Source organism: Chaetomium globosum, genomic scaffold (assembly GCF_000143365.1).
Source record: "Chaetomium globosum CBS 148.51 scaffold_3 genomic scaffold, whole genome shotgun sequence".
NCBI classification, from domain to species: domain Eukaryota; kingdom Fungi; phylum Ascomycota; class Sordariomycetes; order Sordariales; family Chaetomiaceae; genus Chaetomium; species Chaetomium globosum.
In genome coordinates this window covers 3488695-3507868 of record NT_165978.1, presented here as the reverse complement: position 1 = coordinate 3507868, position 19174 = coordinate 3488695, and the positions used below count along the sequence as shown (strand labels likewise).

The 19174-nt window shown below is 56.8% G+C and overlaps 7 protein-coding genes across 7 annotated transcripts; 2 read left to right on the top strand and 5 right to left on the bottom strand.

The window, feature by feature from the left end:
- Positions 1–140: 140 nt before the first annotated feature.
- Positions 141–3310, bottom strand: CHGG_06423 (uncharacterized protein; the record flags this gene model as incomplete). Its single annotated transcript, XM_001222517.1, has 3 exons — positions 141–707; positions 1030–1433; positions 2704–3310. 3 exons carry the CDS (start codon positions 3308–3310, stop codon positions 141–143), a joined length of 1578 nt encoding a protein of 525 aa, XP_001222518.1.
- Positions 3311–4842: 1532 nt separating this feature from the next.
- CHGG_06422 (uncharacterized protein) lies at positions 4843–5459 on the bottom strand (the record flags this gene model as incomplete). The annotated part of the gene is made up of 3 exons (XM_001222516.1): positions 4843–5042; positions 5263–5351; positions 5407–5459. The coding sequence occupies 3 exons, from the start codon at positions 5457–5459 to the stop codon at positions 4843–4845; spliced, it is 342 nt and encodes a 113-aa protein (XP_001222517.1).
- A 784-nt stretch (positions 5460–6243) lies between these two features.
- Positions 6244–11173, top strand: CHGG_06421 (uncharacterized protein; the record flags this gene model as incomplete). The annotated part of the gene is made up of 4 exons (XM_001222515.1): positions 6244–6407; positions 6695–8365; positions 8599–8746; positions 8951–11173. 4 exons carry the CDS (start codon positions 6244–6246, stop codon positions 11171–11173), a joined length of 4206 nt encoding a protein of 1401 aa, XP_001222516.1.
- Positions 11174–11515: 342 nt separating this feature from the next.
- On the bottom strand, positions 11516–12516 carry CHGG_06420 (uncharacterized protein; the record flags this gene model as incomplete). Its single annotated transcript, XM_001222514.1, has 4 exons — positions 11516–11840; positions 11942–12091; positions 12154–12322; positions 12399–12516. The coding sequence occupies 4 exons, from the start codon at positions 12514–12516 to the stop codon at positions 11516–11518; spliced, it is 762 nt and encodes a 253-aa protein (XP_001222515.1).
- A 946-nt stretch (positions 12517–13462) lies between these two features.
- Positions 13463–14092, bottom strand: CHGG_06419 (uncharacterized protein; the record flags this gene model as incomplete). Its single annotated transcript, XM_001222513.1, has 1 exon — positions 13463–14092. One exon carries the CDS (start codon positions 14090–14092, stop codon positions 13463–13465), a length of 630 nt encoding a protein of 209 aa, XP_001222514.1.
- A 489-nt stretch (positions 14093–14581) lies between these two features.
- Positions 14582–15303, top strand: CHGG_06418 (uncharacterized protein; the record flags this gene model as incomplete). The annotated part of the gene is made up of 4 exons (XM_001222512.1): positions 14582–14659; positions 14711–14785; positions 14886–15014; positions 15199–15303. 4 exons carry the CDS (start codon positions 14582–14584, stop codon positions 15301–15303), a joined length of 387 nt encoding a protein of 128 aa, XP_001222513.1.
- Positions 15304–17554: 2251 nt separating this feature from the next.
- On the bottom strand, positions 17555–18895 carry CHGG_06417 (uncharacterized protein; the record flags this gene model as incomplete). The annotated part of the gene is made up of 1 exon (XM_001222511.1): positions 17555–18895. One exon carries the CDS (start codon positions 18893–18895, stop codon positions 17555–17557), a length of 1341 nt encoding a protein of 446 aa, XP_001222512.1.
- Between the last annotated feature and the right edge of the window lie 279 nt (positions 18896–19174).

Here is a 19174-nt window from a genome sequence, read left to right as displayed (position 1 = left end):
AGCGTCTTAGCCAAATGTGACAGTCGCAATGCATGGAGTTCTAGAGGTAGAATATCTATACATACATTTGCGACCGTGTTTTTAGCATGTGCAAGCCTGTCTATTATGATGCATCCAACGAAGCCGAAACCTGGTGACGCCTATGTCTCCCCGAACACAAACAAACCCTTACCGCCTCGGAAGCCCTCTAGGGTTCCTTGGATTGCATCCTTGAGCACGTTCTCCTCGGTGTCCCAGTTCCACTCCACCTCCTTGAACGGCGACTCCTTGAACTTGCCTTCACGCATCAGGTCCAGAATCTCGTTGACCGTGTTGCGCCTCTCGGCCGGGTTCTCCTTGTTCCACTCGCTCAGCCAGAAGCCTTCGAACCGCAACCGCTTGAAGATCTGCGGCCCCGTCGGGAACGGGAAGCTCTGCCTCGACATGCCGCCATATGTAACCATGCAGCCCTTGGGGCTCAGCGCCTTCACCATAGCCGAAGCCGATTTGCCACCAACACAGTTCAGCCCCAGCATCACGGGCTCCTTGCCGCCCCGCGTCCACTCCTCCTTCAGCCGCGCCGAGAACGACCGATCGAGGAACTCGGTCTCCGTCACCACCACCGTCGCCCCCAACTCCTTCAGCTCGCTCTTCAACGCTTCCGTCTCCTCTGGCGTCGCCCGCTCCCGCACCACATTAATACTCCTCAGCCCCCACAGTCGCCCCAGCTGGATCACCGACCGTCCAACCCCGCTATTCGCGCCGTTCTGCAAGAACCAGGCGCCCCCCGTCGCCCCCTCCCCCCTCGCAAAGCTCTTGATGCTCAAATCCACCAAATCCACATAATCCTTCAACATCCGATACCCACTACACGGATTCACACTCACCGTGGCCACCTGCTTCGCATTCAGCCCCTCCGCGCCCTTCTCCCCGCCAACCCGAAACAACATCCTCTCCGCATCCTCCACCACAACATGCGTCCTAAACGTCCCGAACCCCCTCCACCGCGGGGATCACCCAATCCCCCCTCTTCAACCCACCGCCACCAACCTTCTCCCCCACGGCCACCACCTCAAAACAGCCCTCATTCCCCGGCACCGCTGCCGGCTCCGGCGTGCCCAGCAGCGGCGAGAACGCCGGCCGGACGCCGTACGTGCCCTGGATGGTGTTGACGTCGGCCGGGTTGACGGGGGCGGCGAGGGTGCGCAGGAGCACGGCGCCGGCGGGGAGTTGGGGGGAGATGGAGTGGCTGTGCAGGTGCAGGACGTCGGACGGCTCGCCGAAGCGCGAGAAGACGAGGGTCTTGGCTTGGGTGTAGCCGTAGGGGCCGGATTTGTGGCGGCGGGTGGAGGGGGTGGGGGAGGTGAGGGGGGATGAGAGGTGGGTGGTGAAGCTTGTGCCAACAAGGGGGCGCGACACCTGGCGACTTAAAGGAGGTTCGGCCGAAGCGCAGGCTGGGGAGAGTGAGGCCGGCCTACTTAGAATTCTTGGGTGGAGGTTTTGCCTGGGGTTTAGAGAATGGGGAGAATTGAAAGTGTTGAGGTTCGATTGCCAATTGATAGAATCGACGCAGCTCAACCCAAAGCAGTGAGAGTGCTCTAATTAGGTCAACACCACTTCCTTATCCGCGGTCGATCTGGCAGCTCGGCTCCGGTGGCCCGATAACAACGCCGATGAATGACGTCTGATGCTCCACTCAAGCTTCGGCCAATCGGGGATTAGAATTAGAGCTCCCTGCCCCCACTGTGAGGAGCTTCAACTTTCAACGCACTCGTTTTTGTCTTCCGTACGAGAAGTATCCTTTGCAGTTAGCGTCAGGGTCCGAGGAAGTCTAAGAGCTTCGCCGTATTAATGCCCCACTGGGTTCATCCGATGTGCCATCAACAAGCAGGCTGCATTATTCCGGCAACTCTCTAGGTTGCACTAAGAGGCCAAAGCGTGGCCCCCTCTTCTGAAACCCCCCGACTCATCACCCATCCAGGTCCAGTGTCTTGAAAGCTCTGCACTGGATGTCGAGCAAAAATGTGATTATTTTTTAGGTATTCTCCACTTCCCTTTTTTCTAGCCACGAGTGTGACCGAACAAGTGCCAAAGGAAAAGAAAAAAAGGAAAAGCCGTAAGCTTGAGGTATGTAGTTGGTCGTAAATGCTGCGTAACAAAACGTCAACAACAGCCTCCCCCTCCATCTCATTAGAACTAGTCTCCCCTCCTGACGCAATATTAGTGTGTGTAAGAAAGCCAAACTGACCACCGTTGTTCCATTCTTGAGGAGGTGCGCCGTATCGCATGAAAGGGGGTGGCGACTACTGTAGTCATAAAGTACCACAAGTATCGTCGAACAGAAAAAAGGAAAAAAGTAAGCGTAGATCAGGCGTCTAGACACGCGGTAAACGGCCAAAGGACATGAAACATCTCGAGTACCACAACAGCTGCAGAACATATAGGGGAATAAGCAGCGATGAAAAAAATATCGTCGTAAAATGAACGTCCCTCGTGAAAATAAGTGAAAACGGAAAGAAAACGAGGTGGGTATCTTGCGTCAGCAACTCAGCAACACTCCTGGAACAGCCGCCTGCTTCTGGGGCAGTCTCCTCTCTGCCTCGCGATGCAGCCTGGCTCATCATCGCCTGTTCATCTGTCGAACCACACAACTAATACCGTGCCGCCCCCTTTATTTTATATTCTTGAAGAAGTCGCCCCCAAAGGTATTGTCGGCTTGGATACCCAATTTCATGTTTAGCTCCTTCAGCTCGGGGATCATGGGCGGGGGCGGGCCCGTCGGCTTCTTCTCATCCGTGGCTGGCGGCGAAAGGGGCGTTACCGGTTTACTGGGAGCAGGTTCGGTGTTGCGTAGCCGGCCGAACCAGCCGCTGGATCGTCTTGCTTTCCGAGAGTCCGCGGCGCTGGCGCCGCTGCGACTTTGGGGCCGTCCGTCCTGGGCGCTTTCGTTTGTGTTGTACGCCGTATTCAAAAGATTCCGGCTGAACAGACGCCGGATGCTCCCCGGTCGGTTCGACAAGGTAGGAGATGCGGGGCCGTCTTCGGCGCGTCGTTTGGTACCCGCCGTTAAGATGCTCGACGGCTGGGAATTCGGTGATACGGTGTTCGACTTTCCATTGGCAGCCGCCTTCGCTCCCAGCTTCGACTGCGCACCATTTGGCGTGTCTGGCGGGGTTGAGGCGGCTTCCTCCTGTATCGGCGATGGCGGCGGTGGGGGGATGTCGGTACCGTCCGTTAGGGAGCCGAACTTGAGATCCAGGGCGGGGAGCTCGAAGCGCTTGGCCTTAGCAGTGGCGGCGGGTGCGGCAGCGCTGTTGATTTGTGACGCCATCGTTCGTTACACTGAGAGAAGACCCGGATTCGAATTGCGAAACGAATGCAAGGCGATAGACAGGCGCGTGCAATTGGCGTCAAAAAGAGGTTGAGAACGAGTGGTGGTAGTAAGACGGAAAGAGGGAACCGTGACCGGCTGCCGAGCGAGTTGGAATCAGGGATAGGTAGTTATTCGACCGTTTGGGGAACCAAGCAGCCAAGCAGACACCAATCGACCGGGATGGGGAGTCTCTGATGACTTGACGACCACACGATCGAAGGCGGATGGAAGAGAGACGGAAGACCAGGGCAAAAAGGCTGGTCCGCAGCTGCGCGAAATCACCGACGTCTTTGGGCGCCGAGTGGCTGGTGCCGAGAGCGTTTGTGTGGAAACGAAACGGCGATCAACTGAGTGAACCTTGTCGAGAGGTTGCAGTCGGGATAGCTGACGACGTCGTTCGGTTCCCTGCCAGAGACTCTCAATGTGTGGGGAGGGCAGAGAGATCTTTCAATTCGTTCCGTTCAACGCGTTGGTCGGTTCTGGCGACCTCACAATGGCATTGCGATGGTATTGAAAAAGAGAGTGTTGCCCAAATCTCCGGTGCTGGAATCCTTGGAGTCCGGCAGGCCCAAGGCAGGGAAGTGTATGGCGGGCCCCGTTGAGCAGAAAAGGGAAGGCGGGTCGGCTGCAATCCAAAAAGAGTAAGACCCTTGCTTTTCTGTTCTGGTTTCCCACCCCCACCAGGGGCGGGATGCGCCTCCCAACTGCTTCGGACCAAAACCGTTGTCTTCGTGATGGCAGCTTTGCTTTTCTCTTCTGTTCTCCGGTTCGAACCTATTTTTTCAGTACAACCTTTTTTGCGCATCACTTGAGCCCGAAACTGGTTTAGCTGCCGTCACATTCGGTTCCTCTGACTTTCATTCCCCGCCCAACCTGGGACCTTGTATGTAGGTACCTACCTAGTTATGTACGGAATGCATACCAACCAGCCATGTTCGCTTACCCATGGCGGTGTTAAGATGCATTCAACTACCGGGTTTCTGCAGGCAATTTGTTAGCCTGCAGTAAAATGCTCAAAATGCCTAACTTGAAACTGGCATCTGGTGTCAGGAACAGGTTGATACTGAAGCATTTCGACAATGTATCCTAAGAACGACAAAATAGTGAGCTTTAAGCTCCCCTCGAAGAGTGCAACGGTGCTGTCCAAGTTTGTTTGTCTGACTCACTCCCTCCCACCTGGATGCTGCGACTTGCTCCGTCGACATGGCCTTCCAGGGTTGACTATGTGAGGCAATATGGAGAGTGGATCTGCCAGCCATGGCACCGCTCGGTGTCTGCGCACTCTCGCCGGGCCCTCCGGCCCTAGCTCACTACGGCACATGGTATCGTAGATCCCTCATCCTGCTACGGGAGTAGCATGCTCCCATCTCTAGACCTCATCAACTCCACCCGAATGTGTTGTCCCCTCAACTCCTCGAATGACGAATGGTTTGCCGAGCACCCTTCCTTCGATGTTTGCTCTTATCTTTTACCAGTTCCTAGCACGGAAACTATTTCGGAACCGCGTATTGCTGCGTCCAGGCCTTCGCTGTGGCAATGGCGCCAGCTTCATCCTCCTTCCAACTCTTGGCGACATCGGCAGCTAGTGGGTCATCTGGGTTCGGAGCGCCGAGCAGGGCTTGAATGGACAGCAGAATGGTCCGAATCTGTAACGCAGGGGACCAGTTGTCTGGTATCCTGTAAGCTTTTGCTACCACGCGCATGCTGAATCCCATTACCCACTTTTTAGAACGTCGAGGCAGATGCGGCCGAGTTTATCAACGTTGGGGTGGAAGATTTTGGTCAGGAAGCGGATTTTGGGAGGCGCCATCGGGTAGTCGTCGGGGAGGAACAGCTCGAGCTTGAAGACACCGCCTAAAACCCCATGTAAGTCAACTGATTGCTAAACAAACCAGGAGTGGGATGCGCACCTTCGTACGGAGAGGACGAAGGACCGTGGATCTCAACGTCAAAGTATCGGAGGTTGTCTTCATGCGGGACGGCGCTAATTCCAGGGACACTGTTGTTGATCGAGTCAGATGGGCGGCCTTTGCAGGTAGGTGGGGTTCCCGTACGGTTCGGCCATGAGCCTCTCGGTCTCCTTGATGATCCTCTTAGGCAAAGCCATGATGAAGAATGCGATTTCGTGAGAGATAACGAGGTAGAGTTGTGAGAAGTCGTGGAATCGTCGGTCAGGCAGCAGACCGGGAGCAGAGACCTGAAGGAGCTAGGGAGGGGTCAAGTTCGCAACCAAACGCCCCATGCGCCGCAAGACGTAGCGGGAGATCGTGCGAAAAGATAACTAATAGCGGCCTAGGAGCGTTAGCGCCGGGTGTAACGTTAGTTAAGTATGAGGTGGGTTCTTGGATGCGGATGGCTGCAGTGGGAGTTTGGTGTTTGACATTCAAACTTCGAAAACCGAAGCCAGGCACGCCAGGGACGTGGGAAGTGGGATGAGACTCCGCCTGACGAAGCCAAGACAGTCGATAAGCGCACGGACCACACTACCGAGTTAAGACCTTGCATCCTGATTCACACGTGGGGCCATGCTTTCTGCTTTGGACCTGAGCTACCACATTACCTAACTAACCGTGGAACTTATCCCCTTAACTAGCTACCAGTTACCCACCCCATCCCCGTCTCGAGATTGGCTCTATCCATCACTCGACCTCGATGACAACACATGCATTGGAATTAAAGCCGGTACTTGCCTGAGAACCTTCTCAATCTTGTTACTCGATAAACTGTAGCCGGAGACTCGGAGCACCCAACAGATGGCGGATTTTGAGCCACTTCTACAGTTTTAATCTCTTCATTTAAAACTCGGAAGGTTCCTTCCATTTGGCCATCACCATCACCGCAACTTGCATGGTTTCACTCACAATGCTTTACACCTCATTTTGTGCCTCAACATGCCACTATCCTTTGTCCGCCTCTCCGATGCGCCCAAAAAAGTGAAATCGATAAAGTCCGCCTTCGAGAGCGAGAGCTTCGATGCCGATGGCACAATCCACGTCGATGGCCTAGTGGGATCCGCAACCATCTCGCCTTCGGGTCGAGATGTTGCTCTAGCATCGTGAGAAACAGCGGCCTCTTCTTTTGTAGTAGGCTCTGAGCCCGATTCTGACACGCCCTTAGTCCTGAAGGTTTGGCCATCATAGACTTAGACTCACCATGGAGCCCACCACGAAGGTTGAGCAGCCACGGCCTTCCATGGCTTGTGGTTGATGTACAGTGGTCACCGTTTGCGGTACGCGACTACTGGGTCGCCTCCACCGCAAACCATCGCTGTCTAATATGGAACCTCAACAAGCGAGACGATTCGTCCTCGGGGGCTATTGAACACTCCCTCCAAGCTCACAGCAGAGCCATTACCGATGCCAATTTCTCCGCCCACCACCCCGATTCTCTCGCAACTTGCGCAGTGGACGGATATGTCTACTGTTGGGACCTTCGGAGGCCCAGACAGCCAGTCCTGGCCTTTTGTGACTGGTTTGCCGGCGCCACCCAGGTCAAATACAACCGCCAGGACCCAAATGTTCTAGCCTCTGCCCATGACCGCTGGCTTCACATCTGGGACGCCAGGAAGGCAGCTGAGCCTCTCAAAACTATTGATGCCCACACATCCAAGATCTACGGCATCGATTGGAACCGCACCATATCCACCGCCCTTGTTACGTGTTCTCTTGACAAGAGCATCAAGTTTTGGGATTACGGCAAAGATGATAAAAAGCCCCAGAGGATAATTCGCACAGAGTTCCCGGTCTGGCGAGCACGGCATACACCTTTTGGCCATGGCCTACTGGCGATGCCGCAGACGGAGCCAGGCAACCTGTTCCTCTACGATCAATACCTTGACCCCGAGACACCCGTGGACGGCACGGTCAAGCCCGCGGCCGTCTTTCCGGGCCATGGGAACCACAAAGCCAAGGAGTTTCTCTGGAGAAGCCGTGGCGGTGTGACCAACGAGGGGGTGGATAACCGCGAATTTCAGCTGGTCTCTTGGGGCGAGGACAACGAGCTGCGTCTTCACAAAGTCGAGCAAGAGCTTTTGGAGTCTGTGGGCCACGTTCGGGGGAAGCCATTGATGAAGAATCTAGGACTCACTCGAAGGGGTGCACCCTACAAAACCTTTCGCACTGTCGACGATGTGGTCCATCGCGACCGCCGGAGCCCGACCATGAGTGACCGCCCCGGCAACGGTGGGCAGCTTCGACACAGTGCTCTCAGCAGCGGCCTGAATGCCAGTATCCGCCGTACCGGGCCCTCTTGGCGGGCCACGTCCATGAAGGCGAAAACAAATACAGGCAAGCACATGGATAAGACCCAACTCCAGATTGGCTGGATGAAGGGCATCACCATGTCAAAAAGGAAGTCTAGTTCTGATGCCCCCAGCCGAGCTGGTCCTGAGGATTCGGGCCTGTTCGGTCATGGTTACGATAGCGGCTGGGGCGAGCCCGAGGCCATCCAGGATGAGTTCCTCCGTATCAGCAACCAGCTTCCCAACGTGAAGTGGGAAAACATCGACATGGATTCTCTCTCACTGAACGCGTCTTTGAAGGGGCCGTGGGGCGTCAACCGCGAAACAATCTTCATTAAGGTCAGAGTGGATATTCCTACCAGCTACCCGAAGAGCAAGGCCCCCAGGTTTGTCGTTGAGAAATCTTCGTTTATGCCAGACGAGACGCATCGGAAGCTTGAGCATGAACTTCACGAGCTTGCAACCCGCTTCCTGCAGCGAAAGCAAAACTGCCTTTATACGGCATTCACATACCTTCTTGGAGAAGCCGACTTGGAGTCCAGCACCGCTTTCTTCCACAACGTCCGAGATCTTGAAGACGACGACGCCCTCGCTGATGAGAGCTCGAGCGAGGAGGACGACAACGACATCCCCGCTGGCGGCTCTGCATCCATGTCGCAGGAGCTCAGTGCCAGTACCGAACTGGACCCTTCGGCAACTCTAGTCTCGGCCCAGCGCCAGGCGGTCACTCCGCTGCCCATGTTTTGCGGGGCCAGATTCTCCAACGACGGGAGGTTGGTGTGTTTCTTTCCGACGAAGGAGGAAAAGGCAAAAGCCCTGTTGCTCCCGCCTCATCTCGGACCCGTATAAGGAGCGGCTGAAAGGGGAGCTCACATTTGCTGGATTTGGGCGTCTTTCCCACGACTCGCCGCAACCAAAGCAGGGGTTTCACGACGAAACATCCGCAACGGATGATCAGTCAGGAGAGTCAGATGACACTGACTCGACGACCTCCACTGATTCTGAGCCAACAACGGTACACAAAATCAATCTGTGGTACCAGCCAGGGCGCCGCTTCCGGAAGACCTGGAGCGCCAACGAGTCTATACGGTCAAGCGGCGGTGGGACTGGTGCTGGGACGGGAACCGGCACGGGGACAAGCCGTAAACGGCCTGGTAAACCTAAAAATATCATCTCTATCCATAACTTACAGAGCGACCTGCCGTCAAAAAAGCAGCTCGCCCAGGAATACGCCATTTTTGGCGATGGGGCCGACGTGTGCACTCACAACGCGGCGGTCGCCGATAAATACGGATATCAAGATCTAGTTCATATCTGGAAGTATGCCGCCCTTCTGCTCCGGAAAGACATCCCGCTAGAGATACACGACCTTCAGCACAGCGGACAACCTGTGCTTGTCATTGCAAAGGACGCCGTTTCTTACGCGGATGAGAGAGGAAGGCGAAGGAAAGGTCACAACCCCGGGGTCTAACTTGGCCGGTCGTGTTCGATGGGGCCATCACCCGCTCGCTCGGGATCTGATCAACGATCTCTTCGACTACTTTGAGCAGATTGCTGACATTCAGATGCTGGCCATGCTGGCGTGTATCTTTGGCGATTACTCTATCGAAGAGGAAGCAGCCATAGCAGCGTCTCATCTTCCTCAGCCAAAGACGCCACTACCTATGAAGGCTCCTTCGTTTTCGCTCGAGTACTTCCCTACCGATCCCGCGCTCTGGAACTTGAATTACAATAAGAGCCAGGCGAGTTCGGGTATAACAACTCCTAGAACAGCCCACACCCCGGCCATGTACTCGGACCCGTCAAGCTCCGATGAAGTCTCGGGCTCTCTCGAACCGCAATCATACTCATGCGGAGAGACCCCCCCTAACCATGCTCGAGACCATCTACGGGGTCCTAGCCAAACCCAAAGTCTGTCCACGTCCCCCAATAACAGGCTATTTCACCGGTCCAACTCAACCGTTGCTGCCGCGATTGCTGCTAGTCTCCCGCGAGCGCTTGCTGGCATGGTATCAGGTTCTCCGCCGGATCCCATTCGGAAGCGGCTAAGCCCTGCTGAGACTATGCTAAGCAACCTTACCCCCAACGCTCTTGCGTGGCCTGGCTCCGCTGTGTCTGGTGGTGGCTTAGATACCCCTGGGACATCGCGGACATCGTTCTCAGAGGACGAATATTGGAAAGATGACCTCTTCTCCATGGTTCCCATCGCGGTGTCTTGCGCCCCGAAAAACCAAGGTCTCTTCGACGATGACGGTTGGATGTCGACGCCGTTGATAGACGGTGCCCGCTCCCAACTATACTCCAGCTACCGCTACGCCTACGCCGAGATGCTTCAGATGTGGGGCCAACCTCTCTCACGGCTCGAGATCATGAAGTTTGATGTCCTCAGGGACGACACGCTCTCTTCCGGACACTATATCGAGGACTCCGCGCCCAACAACACCCCGATTTATGCCACTGGCGCCACCTCTCCAACATCCCCCTTTGCCGATCGCCGCAGCTTTTTCAAAGAACTCCTCACCTCCGCTCGCGGGGTCGACGTAATAGGGTTCTGCGGTGTGCACCCAGGTATCCCGCTCGAGCCGGTGGAATACCTTCGCCCAACACAAATCATCCCCGCCACTATCATCAATGGTGCACCCGGCTCCGCGAGCCACGGCGCCAGCAGCCCTGCGCCCATCATCAACGGCGCGGTCGGCGTCTGCTACCGCTGCACCGCCGAGCGCGAGCACGCCGATCTGGTCCCGCAGACCGAGCTGGTGTGCGTCTACTGCTGGGAGCCTGCGGTGAACCTGTATGTGCCGTGCATCACGTGCGGCTGCGTCCTGCACCAGACCTGCCTCGCCGAGTGGCACGCACTGGGCGCCAGCGAGTGCCCCGCCGGCCACGACTGCCACTGCGCTGAAGAGGCCACCAGCCAGGCTCCCGGCAGCTGGGCCGGCTTGCGCGCCGCGGCGTCGATGCGGAATCCTACGGGCGGTGATGGGGGGAGGGGGCGAGAAAGGGGCGGTAGCAGCGGCGGTGGGGATGACAGTGGTGGTAATACTCGATCGGGCGGCGCGACGCCCAGGTCGGCGCGGTCTAGACGCAAGTCGGCGCCGGCGGATGCCGCCAAGTTCCATATGCTGCGCAGGATGAACGACTCCCCCGTCACCATTGGACCGGAGACCGGGCCCGGCACTGGGACCGCGGTCGCGACCACGCCCGGGGCTGGAAGCGGTACAGAGACTGCCAGCGTCCGGTCCGGAGCGGGCGGTACCGGCAGCGCCGCCGGTAGGATAGGCGCCACCGCACGCAGGCGGGGCCATGATGATAGCGTCATTGATAGGACGGATCGCGAGAGCATGGGTTCGCCCGGCCCGCAGCAACAGGGAGAAGGCATCCCCTCGGTCACGGTCACGGGCGCCGGGGGCTTGCTGGCGGGCGTGAAACCGCCGCCGCGCGGGGAGGAGCCCATCTCAGCGGCGCAGCTGAGCTTGGGGAAGAGGTTGAAGAAACAGCTGGAGGATTCGGGACGGCCGGGAGTGCCGAGGCGGAATTCGGGGGGTTTGGCGATGTGGAAAACGTCGAATGGTGTGTGATATACTGAGTTACGTGGAGACGGGGGGGTTGTCCTGTGATTGTAATTGTGTTAACATGGGCCGGGAGGGGATGTAGGCATATCGTAACGGGCTTTCTTGTCTTCGAGTCCTTTTACATACCAATCGAACAAAAACCTTTCGTTTTTAAGTCGAGAAACTCTGAGCTTAACCGGCATTTTTCAATTCCATATGTACTCTTTCCGGCCAATTCGGCATACACTACACTTACAACCCCTTACCTACAGCCGAGCCAAGCCCGGTACCGATTTGTCCCTTAGATCTCATCTTAGCCTCCTTTCCGCTTCACCGATATAAAAACAATACCATCTTGAACAATCAAACTCACGACCAATTCTTCCCAAAGAAGTCCAACACCGTCTTGTACCCGCGGGCATACTCCTCTTTGACGCGGTCATTAGATAGGTCGGCGCGTGCCGCCATCCAGCCGTGGATCTGGTCCTGGAACGTCTCGACGTGCTTGGCAGCGGCACCCTTCAGGTTCGCCTCGAACTGTTGTACCTTGTCGGCCGGCTCCTCCCCGGACGCCAGCAGGATCAGCGGTACCTTGATGGATTCGGCCTCCTTGGGGTCTACCATCGCCGGGTGGCATTCGGCGGCGGCGGAGAAGGGGTTTGAGGCGCTGGATGTGACGAGGGAGACGATTTTGCTGCTCTAGCAGAACTGGGTGAGGGAGGTAGGGAGTTAGTATTGATGAGGCGGGTGGGTGGCGTTGATTTTCTTAGGGGAGGGGATGGGTGGGTGGCTTACACCCGAAGGATACCCCACGACTTGATCTCGGGGTGCTTGGCGTTGAGGGTGTCGACAAAGCCGGGTAGGGCTTGGGCTACACCTGTGGGAGGGTTCTTGCCGAAGAAGGCACCCAAGTCCTTTTGTTTCTCGGGAGTGTTGGGCGGGTACCTATGGTTTCGGTTTGTGAGTGTTTTGGTTCAATCGTAGAGGTGTAGTTGGCCGAGACATACCACTCAATGGGGCACGGCTCCCCTTTGAACCAGTCTGGGATGAACACCTGGTACTTCTGGGAATCGCTCGTCGCGAGGATATCGGCGCCTTGGACGGTCTGGTCGAAGTAGCCAAAGATGTCGTAGATGACAATAATTCCCTTGGTGGCGTCGGCAGGGCCGGTTGCGTCTAAAACGAGGGTCGAGATGTTAGTCGGGTGGACTAAGATGTTTCGATTCTCTTTTGGGCTAAGGATCTCCCGTACATGTTTTCAGCCCGTCGTACTCCTTGTACGAGCCCTTGGGTTCGTATCCGGTGGTCACCACGGGAGGGATGTTGCAGCAGGCCTCGTTGTGGCCGTGACTCGCAGGCATAGTCGACATCTTGGCGGTTGATGACGGCGTAGGTCTAGCTGAAGAATTGATATAGTATTGCCGGTAGGCGCTGGTGTTTGGATTTGGAGACAAGACGGTGTAGTGTGCGCTGGAGCTGGAGAGAGAGCGAGTGTAAGTACGGGAACCGGGCCGCGATAAGACAGCACCGGCGGGTGCGGGGTAGATTGCCCTGCCAGCAACGAGACGCAATTGATTCAATGCGGGCATACCTCTGGAATTACAAATTGATTCAACACCAAATTCGGGAAGAAAATATCTACTAAGGTAGGCTGAGTGTAAAGCTACCTTATATAACTACTTGCACAACCATGTATGAGATAATTTTCAAGAACCAGGTTCGGCTTCGAGTGCCTTCGGTCCCAAGCTCCCGCGGGAACAACATTGCGGGGTAGCTTCGATCAACCATCTCTCTGATGTCACTGCCCCGAGTTGCCGAAGCCGATGACCCAATCAGAAACCTCTCTTGGCCCCTCCGCCCCTCTTTCGCATTGGATCGCCAAGCTCAGGGCGTTCTTCGTTCTTCGTCTGATCCTCTGCAGGTCCCCCTGTGTGGAACTTATTTCACGGCTCGGCTGTTGCACAATTTCAGGTAAAGATTTCGATCATTCATCATCAAAAGTACATGACAGAAGAAGAAAGAGAGGCGCAAAAAGAGAAAAAGAAAAGAAAATAAAAAAAGAAAAAAAGAAAAAAGAGCGAGCTACTTTTCCAGAACCCCGAACTGGACCAAACCCCAAACCGGAACTCAATTAACATTCATTACCACCGTGACCTATCACCCCTTGGTTTTGCAAACTCCCTGGGGTTCTCTAGCATACCTGAAAATAGACCAGCGCAACGAGAAACCTGCGGTGGGTTGCACCTTCAACAACTTGAAGCGCAAATAAAAAATAAAAAAACCAAAGCGAACCGAGCATCAAATCATCCACCGAGATTATTCCCCGATCTTATATCCCGACTTTTTCATATCTGCCACCGTTTTCGCCACCGCCCGTACCTCTGCCTCGAAGCGAAGAGTGCTCGGCACTTCAGAGAGCGGAATCCATTTGGCGTCCAGCTTCTCCCACTCCTCCTGCGTTCCAGAGTCCCGGGCGGCGCTGCACTCGGCCGTCGCAGCAAAGAAGTAGACGATCTTCAGGGCTTCGGTTTCCGACTGTGGGTCCGGGTATAAGCATGCCCCGATCGACTCGTTGCTCGGGTGGCCTTCGGTGATGTTGGGGGGCTTCTGGGACGTGTCGGCGTGTGCCTTCTTGGGCGGCGTTGCCCGGGTTGCGACGTCGAGCTGGAGGGGTGTGACACGGACGCCAGTCTCCTCGTATGTCTCTCGGAGCGCCGCCGACAGCATGCTCTCGTTGAGGTTTCTTCTGCCCTTCGGGAGCTGGTGAAGTTTCAGCCGGTTGTTCCAAATCACGAGCACCATGGCATGCTGGGGATCGATCGTCACGGTGCCGCACGACATGCCAAGGGCGCTCGCGGGCCGGAAGCTCATGCTCTTATCGACCTCCTCCAGCCAGAGCCTGAGCTCCGCCTCGTCCGCGCCGGGCAATGGCTGAGGTCGGGTCATTATGTGGGAGTGAAGTGGGCGACTTTGTGAAGGGGAACTGCTTGTCAACCAAGCGCAGTGGTTCAGTGAGCCGTGGCAGGACAACTGGGGGGGGGGGGGGGGGGGTCGCAACTCCGCGTCAACCATGGCAGGGACTTGGCTGTCTTTTATATGCGGAGCCTTCCTCCAAGCCGTCCCATGCGACTTTATCAAAGAACGTGGCCAATCAGCGTGGCAGCGACACGAGCTGCGTTCCTTCCATGTGGCCAAATGAAGTGCGCTGGGCAACAGTTGCAACAGACGAGCGACCGGTGAGGATGCAAGGCCGGGAAGCCATGTTCGAGCGCCCACCACATGCAGGTCGACAAAATCCCCGGCGAATCACGGGCTCTTACAGGGCCCAGCCATCGGGCGTATCGACGCTAAACCCCCAGTTTCCGGGGCCCCAACCGCCCTGTGGACCCGGGCAGTTCGGAATGTAACCTGGCGCTGGGCCTCAGAGCAACTGTTATGTGTGGCCTGCAGCATCGGGCACATCGCGGGAGCCTGAGTTTCCAGCAGCCTCCCCTCCCTGCAGCAGAACATAGGGTGTGTATGTACATGCACCTAGGTAGGTCTTCTTGCCGTGGTGGTAGCCAGCCAGAGCCCGCCAGAGCCAGCCGAGCCGGTCCAGGAGGCACCGGAGAGCAGACTGTCCGATTACCCCAGGACAGCGTGAGGCACCAATCATGCATGCACCTCCATCACATCGACCATGCCAATCTGGCAGGGGAACTGCCGAGTCAGAAAATGCCATGACACATTAACACCCTAGCTGACCGGTGAGCCGTCCCCTGGCGAGCCTGCCACCCACACCGGTATTCGGTTCGTCGTCCGATTCAAGACACAAGAGGCTTGCCACCCTTTGGCCGACTTTTACCCCGTCACCGGCATCGCCAGTGTGGTTCGTCACACCCGGATATGGATTAAATCGCATGTTATGGGCGTTCGATGGAAGGGAGTCCCTCCCACACCGACAAAGTGGCCCAATCGTTTGGAGAGACTTTTCCTGTTCTTGTATATGTTGCATTCTCGAAACCCCTTGCTGCATGCGTCGCTGTCCCACGCACCACCATAACTATGTACAGATCTCGGCGGGGCCTTGGGGGAACGACGGCGGGGATAGAAGTCTGCGTTTGGTGAGCGGCAGATGGCAGACAGGCATCACCATCCTTCGTCTCGAGGCGCCCTGAGAGGAATCCTGGCCAGCCAACCCGAAACATTTCTGGCACCACATTGCACTGATCGAGACATGCAGGGTCAGTGATACGGTGCGGTACGCAGCCAACCTCTTTAGGAGCCAATAGCGAAACCAAAAAGCTTGACTGCGCAACCTCGGACATGGCTGTCCAAAGTTTTCTTTTTTCCCCAACCACGTCGTCAGCACTATTCCCGCTACTGTTTCGTTGTCGGCTAGGGGCCATATTGGCTAGACATATAGCAGTCCTGGGTCGCGTTAACCGAGCCAGGGGATCTTCGAGTGATTGACGACGGGAATTTTGTCCGTCTCCCCAGCTTTGGCTTGTGTGAACACCAGGGCCCATTTGGTCATCCCCAAGGGTAAATATCCAAAGGGGGCTTTGTGTTGAGGGTCACGAACTTAGATAGGGCGCTATCTGCCTCGCACTAGAGTTCCGCCACAAGCAGATGGGCCCATATCTCGCAGTTCCCTTCCCAAAGCGTCGCCGCCCCCGTGGGTCTAACCCGGCTGCCGCACCCGACGGTAGGAGGGGGTCGCGAAGGAGGTGGAAAACAACCGTTGCTTTTTTTTCTCCCCCTCTCGTCTCTGAAAATTCAAATCTTGGGTTTTTGCTTGCACGTTGACTCAAAGCCCTCGTTGATCGTTCGTTTTTCACCTCCCCTTCCCCGTCCACTCTCGGGCTCAATCGACTTTCCGAGCAATAGAGGTGGAGGGGGAAAACCCGATCGCGATCGAGCTCTCCTCCCGCATCCTCGCCTGGAAACGGGAAAGGTTCGTGCAGACAGACAAAGCAATGGAAGTCATCAGCCTCTCCCCGGTTCCCCAAACCGGCAACCCGCAGCATGCGTGTCTGTGCCGGGCTCGGCGATCAAACCCTCTCTCTCCCCTTCGAACTGCCTCGGCCACTCACACGACCACGGCTCCCGCACAACTCCCCACTACCACCCACCTAACCTGCCGAACGAACCTCTCTTTTCCCTTCCCCATTTCCATTCCCCTCCAGCAGCGGACCGCGGCCCGCTCGCCATAGTCACGGGTAGACGGATCACCGCTCGCTTGAGCGCTTCCCGCCCCGACTTCTAAACACTTCCCGCCCGAAATCGACCCATATCCCGCTCCGCTCCCTTACCGGTATAGCTACATCCATCCCGGATCTGACTTCGCACCCAAAAGAAGAACAAAACCGGCTCCATCTGCCGAGTTCCTCCGTCTCGCCACCCGTGCCCGGTTGTACAGCAAAGGTAAAGAAGCAAGGCACAATAACGTCTGGGAAAAAGCATGCATGGGATGGGGCGGGATCGAACAGGACATTCTTGCATGCTGCATGGGAAAGGGGAGGGGAGGGCACAGAAGAAGGGATGATTAGAGTACGGCAAAGAAGCGGGAAGGGAAGGGAAAACTCAGTTTATCGTCGGCCGGGCACTTACTTGGTCAAGCGGGCGGGAAGGCTCAAAAAGGGTCAAAAAAGAAAGGCTTCTGCAAGAAGATTGCAATTATTTGTTCCATGCTTCTCTCCCTGCCTCCCTCCCTCCGTCCCTCTTCTCCGGTGAGGTAACGGCGGAAGAGAGGATTCCACAGCGGTGCGTAACGATGCTTGGAGGGGATTTTCCCACACCGACGTTGCACTGGCTATATAAATGTGTATATGCGGCCGCGGGCGGCTCGTGGGGGTCAGGGTTGTGCGACAAAGAGATCACAAGTATACGACACAGCATAGCACATATACTACGGTACTCCAAGCGGCGTCCCGTCCTTTTGTCGGACCGAGGCGGAAATCTTGGTGTGGTGGTGGTGGCAGTGGCGGTGGCATGCAATGCAGGTTGGAAAAAAAAAAAAGGGGGGGGGGGAGACAAGATACGGCCGCGGTTTCGGGATGGGATTGCGCAAAAGATAACGCTGCCGATGACAGAGCGGGCATTGAATGTAACGGCGGGGAAAACAGGGCAACAAGCCGGTCTTGCTCTTCATGCACCACGCAGACGGGGGAAACGGGACGGGGAATGGGCTCCACGGCGGCTTTAACCGTTGTTGTGCAATATTGATCGCTGTATATAGGCTGACCCTCATGTGCCCATGTACGTATGTCCACGTGCACCACCTACCTTTGGTGGTGCGGTATCAGCAGGGAGAAAAAAGGGGAAGCATGTCCTTAAGCAATCCCATCCGATTCGTCTCGCGGCTATCCAAAACTGTGCCCGGTCGACGTCCGGTTTAACTCCCGTATCATTATATCTTTCTATAATCTAGCCCGACAAATGGCCGTACTCCTTGTTAAAGGCGCGCCCAATGACCATGCGCCGGACCTCGGACGTGCCGGCGCCAATCTCGTACAGCTTCGCATCGCGCATGATCCTCGACGCCGGCATCTCCTCGACGTAGCCCATCCCACCCAGGACCTGGATCGCATCGAGGGCGCACTCGGTCGCGCGCTCGGCGGCGTACAGGATGGCGCCGGCGCAGTCCTGCGTGCGAATCAGGCCCTGCTCGTCGACCGCGCGAGCCGTGGCGTAGGTGTAGGCGCGTGATGCTTGCAGCTTGGTGTACATGTCGGCTAGTTTTCCTTGGACGAGTTGGAATTGCGCAACCGGCGTGCCGAACTGCTTCCGCGTGTGGGCGTACGGCAGCGCCACGTCGAGCGCCGCCTGCATCAAACCCAACGGCCCAGCCGAGAGCACGAGCCGCTCGAGGTCGAGGCCCTCCATCAGGACGCGCACGCCGCCGTTGACGGCGCCAAGGACGTTCTCGGCGGGGACGAACAAATTCTCGAAGACGAGCTCGCCCGTGTTGCTGCCGCGCATGCCCATCTTGTCGAGCTTGCGCAGGCACGTGAACCCTGGGGAAGCGGTATCGACGATGAAGGCCGTGATGCCCTTGGAGCCGCCGTCGGGGACGGTCTTGGCGTAGACAACGACCACATCGGCGTCGGGGCCGTTGGTGATCCACATCTTGGAGCCATTGAGGATGTAGCCGCCGTCAACTTCCTTAGCTCGCGTGCGCATGCTAACCACGTCACTGCCCGAGCCTGACTCGGACATGGCCAGCGCGCCGACCTTCTCGCCCGAGATGAGGCCCGGCAGGTACTTTTGTTTCTGCTCCGGCGAACCGTTGAGCTGTAGCTGGTTGACGCAGAGTTGCGAGTGAGCGGCGTAGCTGAGCGCGATAGACCCGCTCGCACGCGACAATTCCTCCATGACCACGCAGTGCGCCTGGTAGCCCATCGCCAACCCGCCCACGTCCTCGTCGGCTGTGATGCCTAGGAAGCCCGCCTCTCCTAGCTTGCCCCACATATCGGCCGGAAATTTGTTGTTCTTGTCGGTGGCCGAGGCGACTTCCTCGGTCAGCTCGCGTCGTGTGAATTCTTGTACACGCTCACGCAGCTCGGCGAGGTCACTGGGTGATGGCGGCTCGAAGTCCTTTGGGTGCTTGGAAGAGGCATTTCGTCGTTGCTGCTGACAGATGATTGCTGGTGTTACCGCTCTCCCGGACGAGGTTATTGATGAGCCGAGGCCGAATTGGCGGCGGGTGATGGCGGCGTTTATCCTCGTTGCGCGCGGCAGCGCCCGTGATAATGTTGAGCTGGACATGCTGAATGTGAGTGATTGACTGATTGAGCGACGGCTTACGGGAAAGAAAAAGATAATCAGGAGGAATTGGTTTCTCTTGCTCTTTCTGTGGCTGTTGACCGGCAACTGGATGGGGAAGGTTCGTCCCTTAAGCCGACGCTTCCCCTTCTCGGGCCCTGAAAGCCATGTGCCAGGCCCTCATGACATCGGTTGCCAGGGGTTCGGCTTGCACCGGTTTGCCTCGGGCCGTCCCCCATGATTTACCCCGGGTTTCTGGGGTTCGGACGTCAGCGAGTCCAT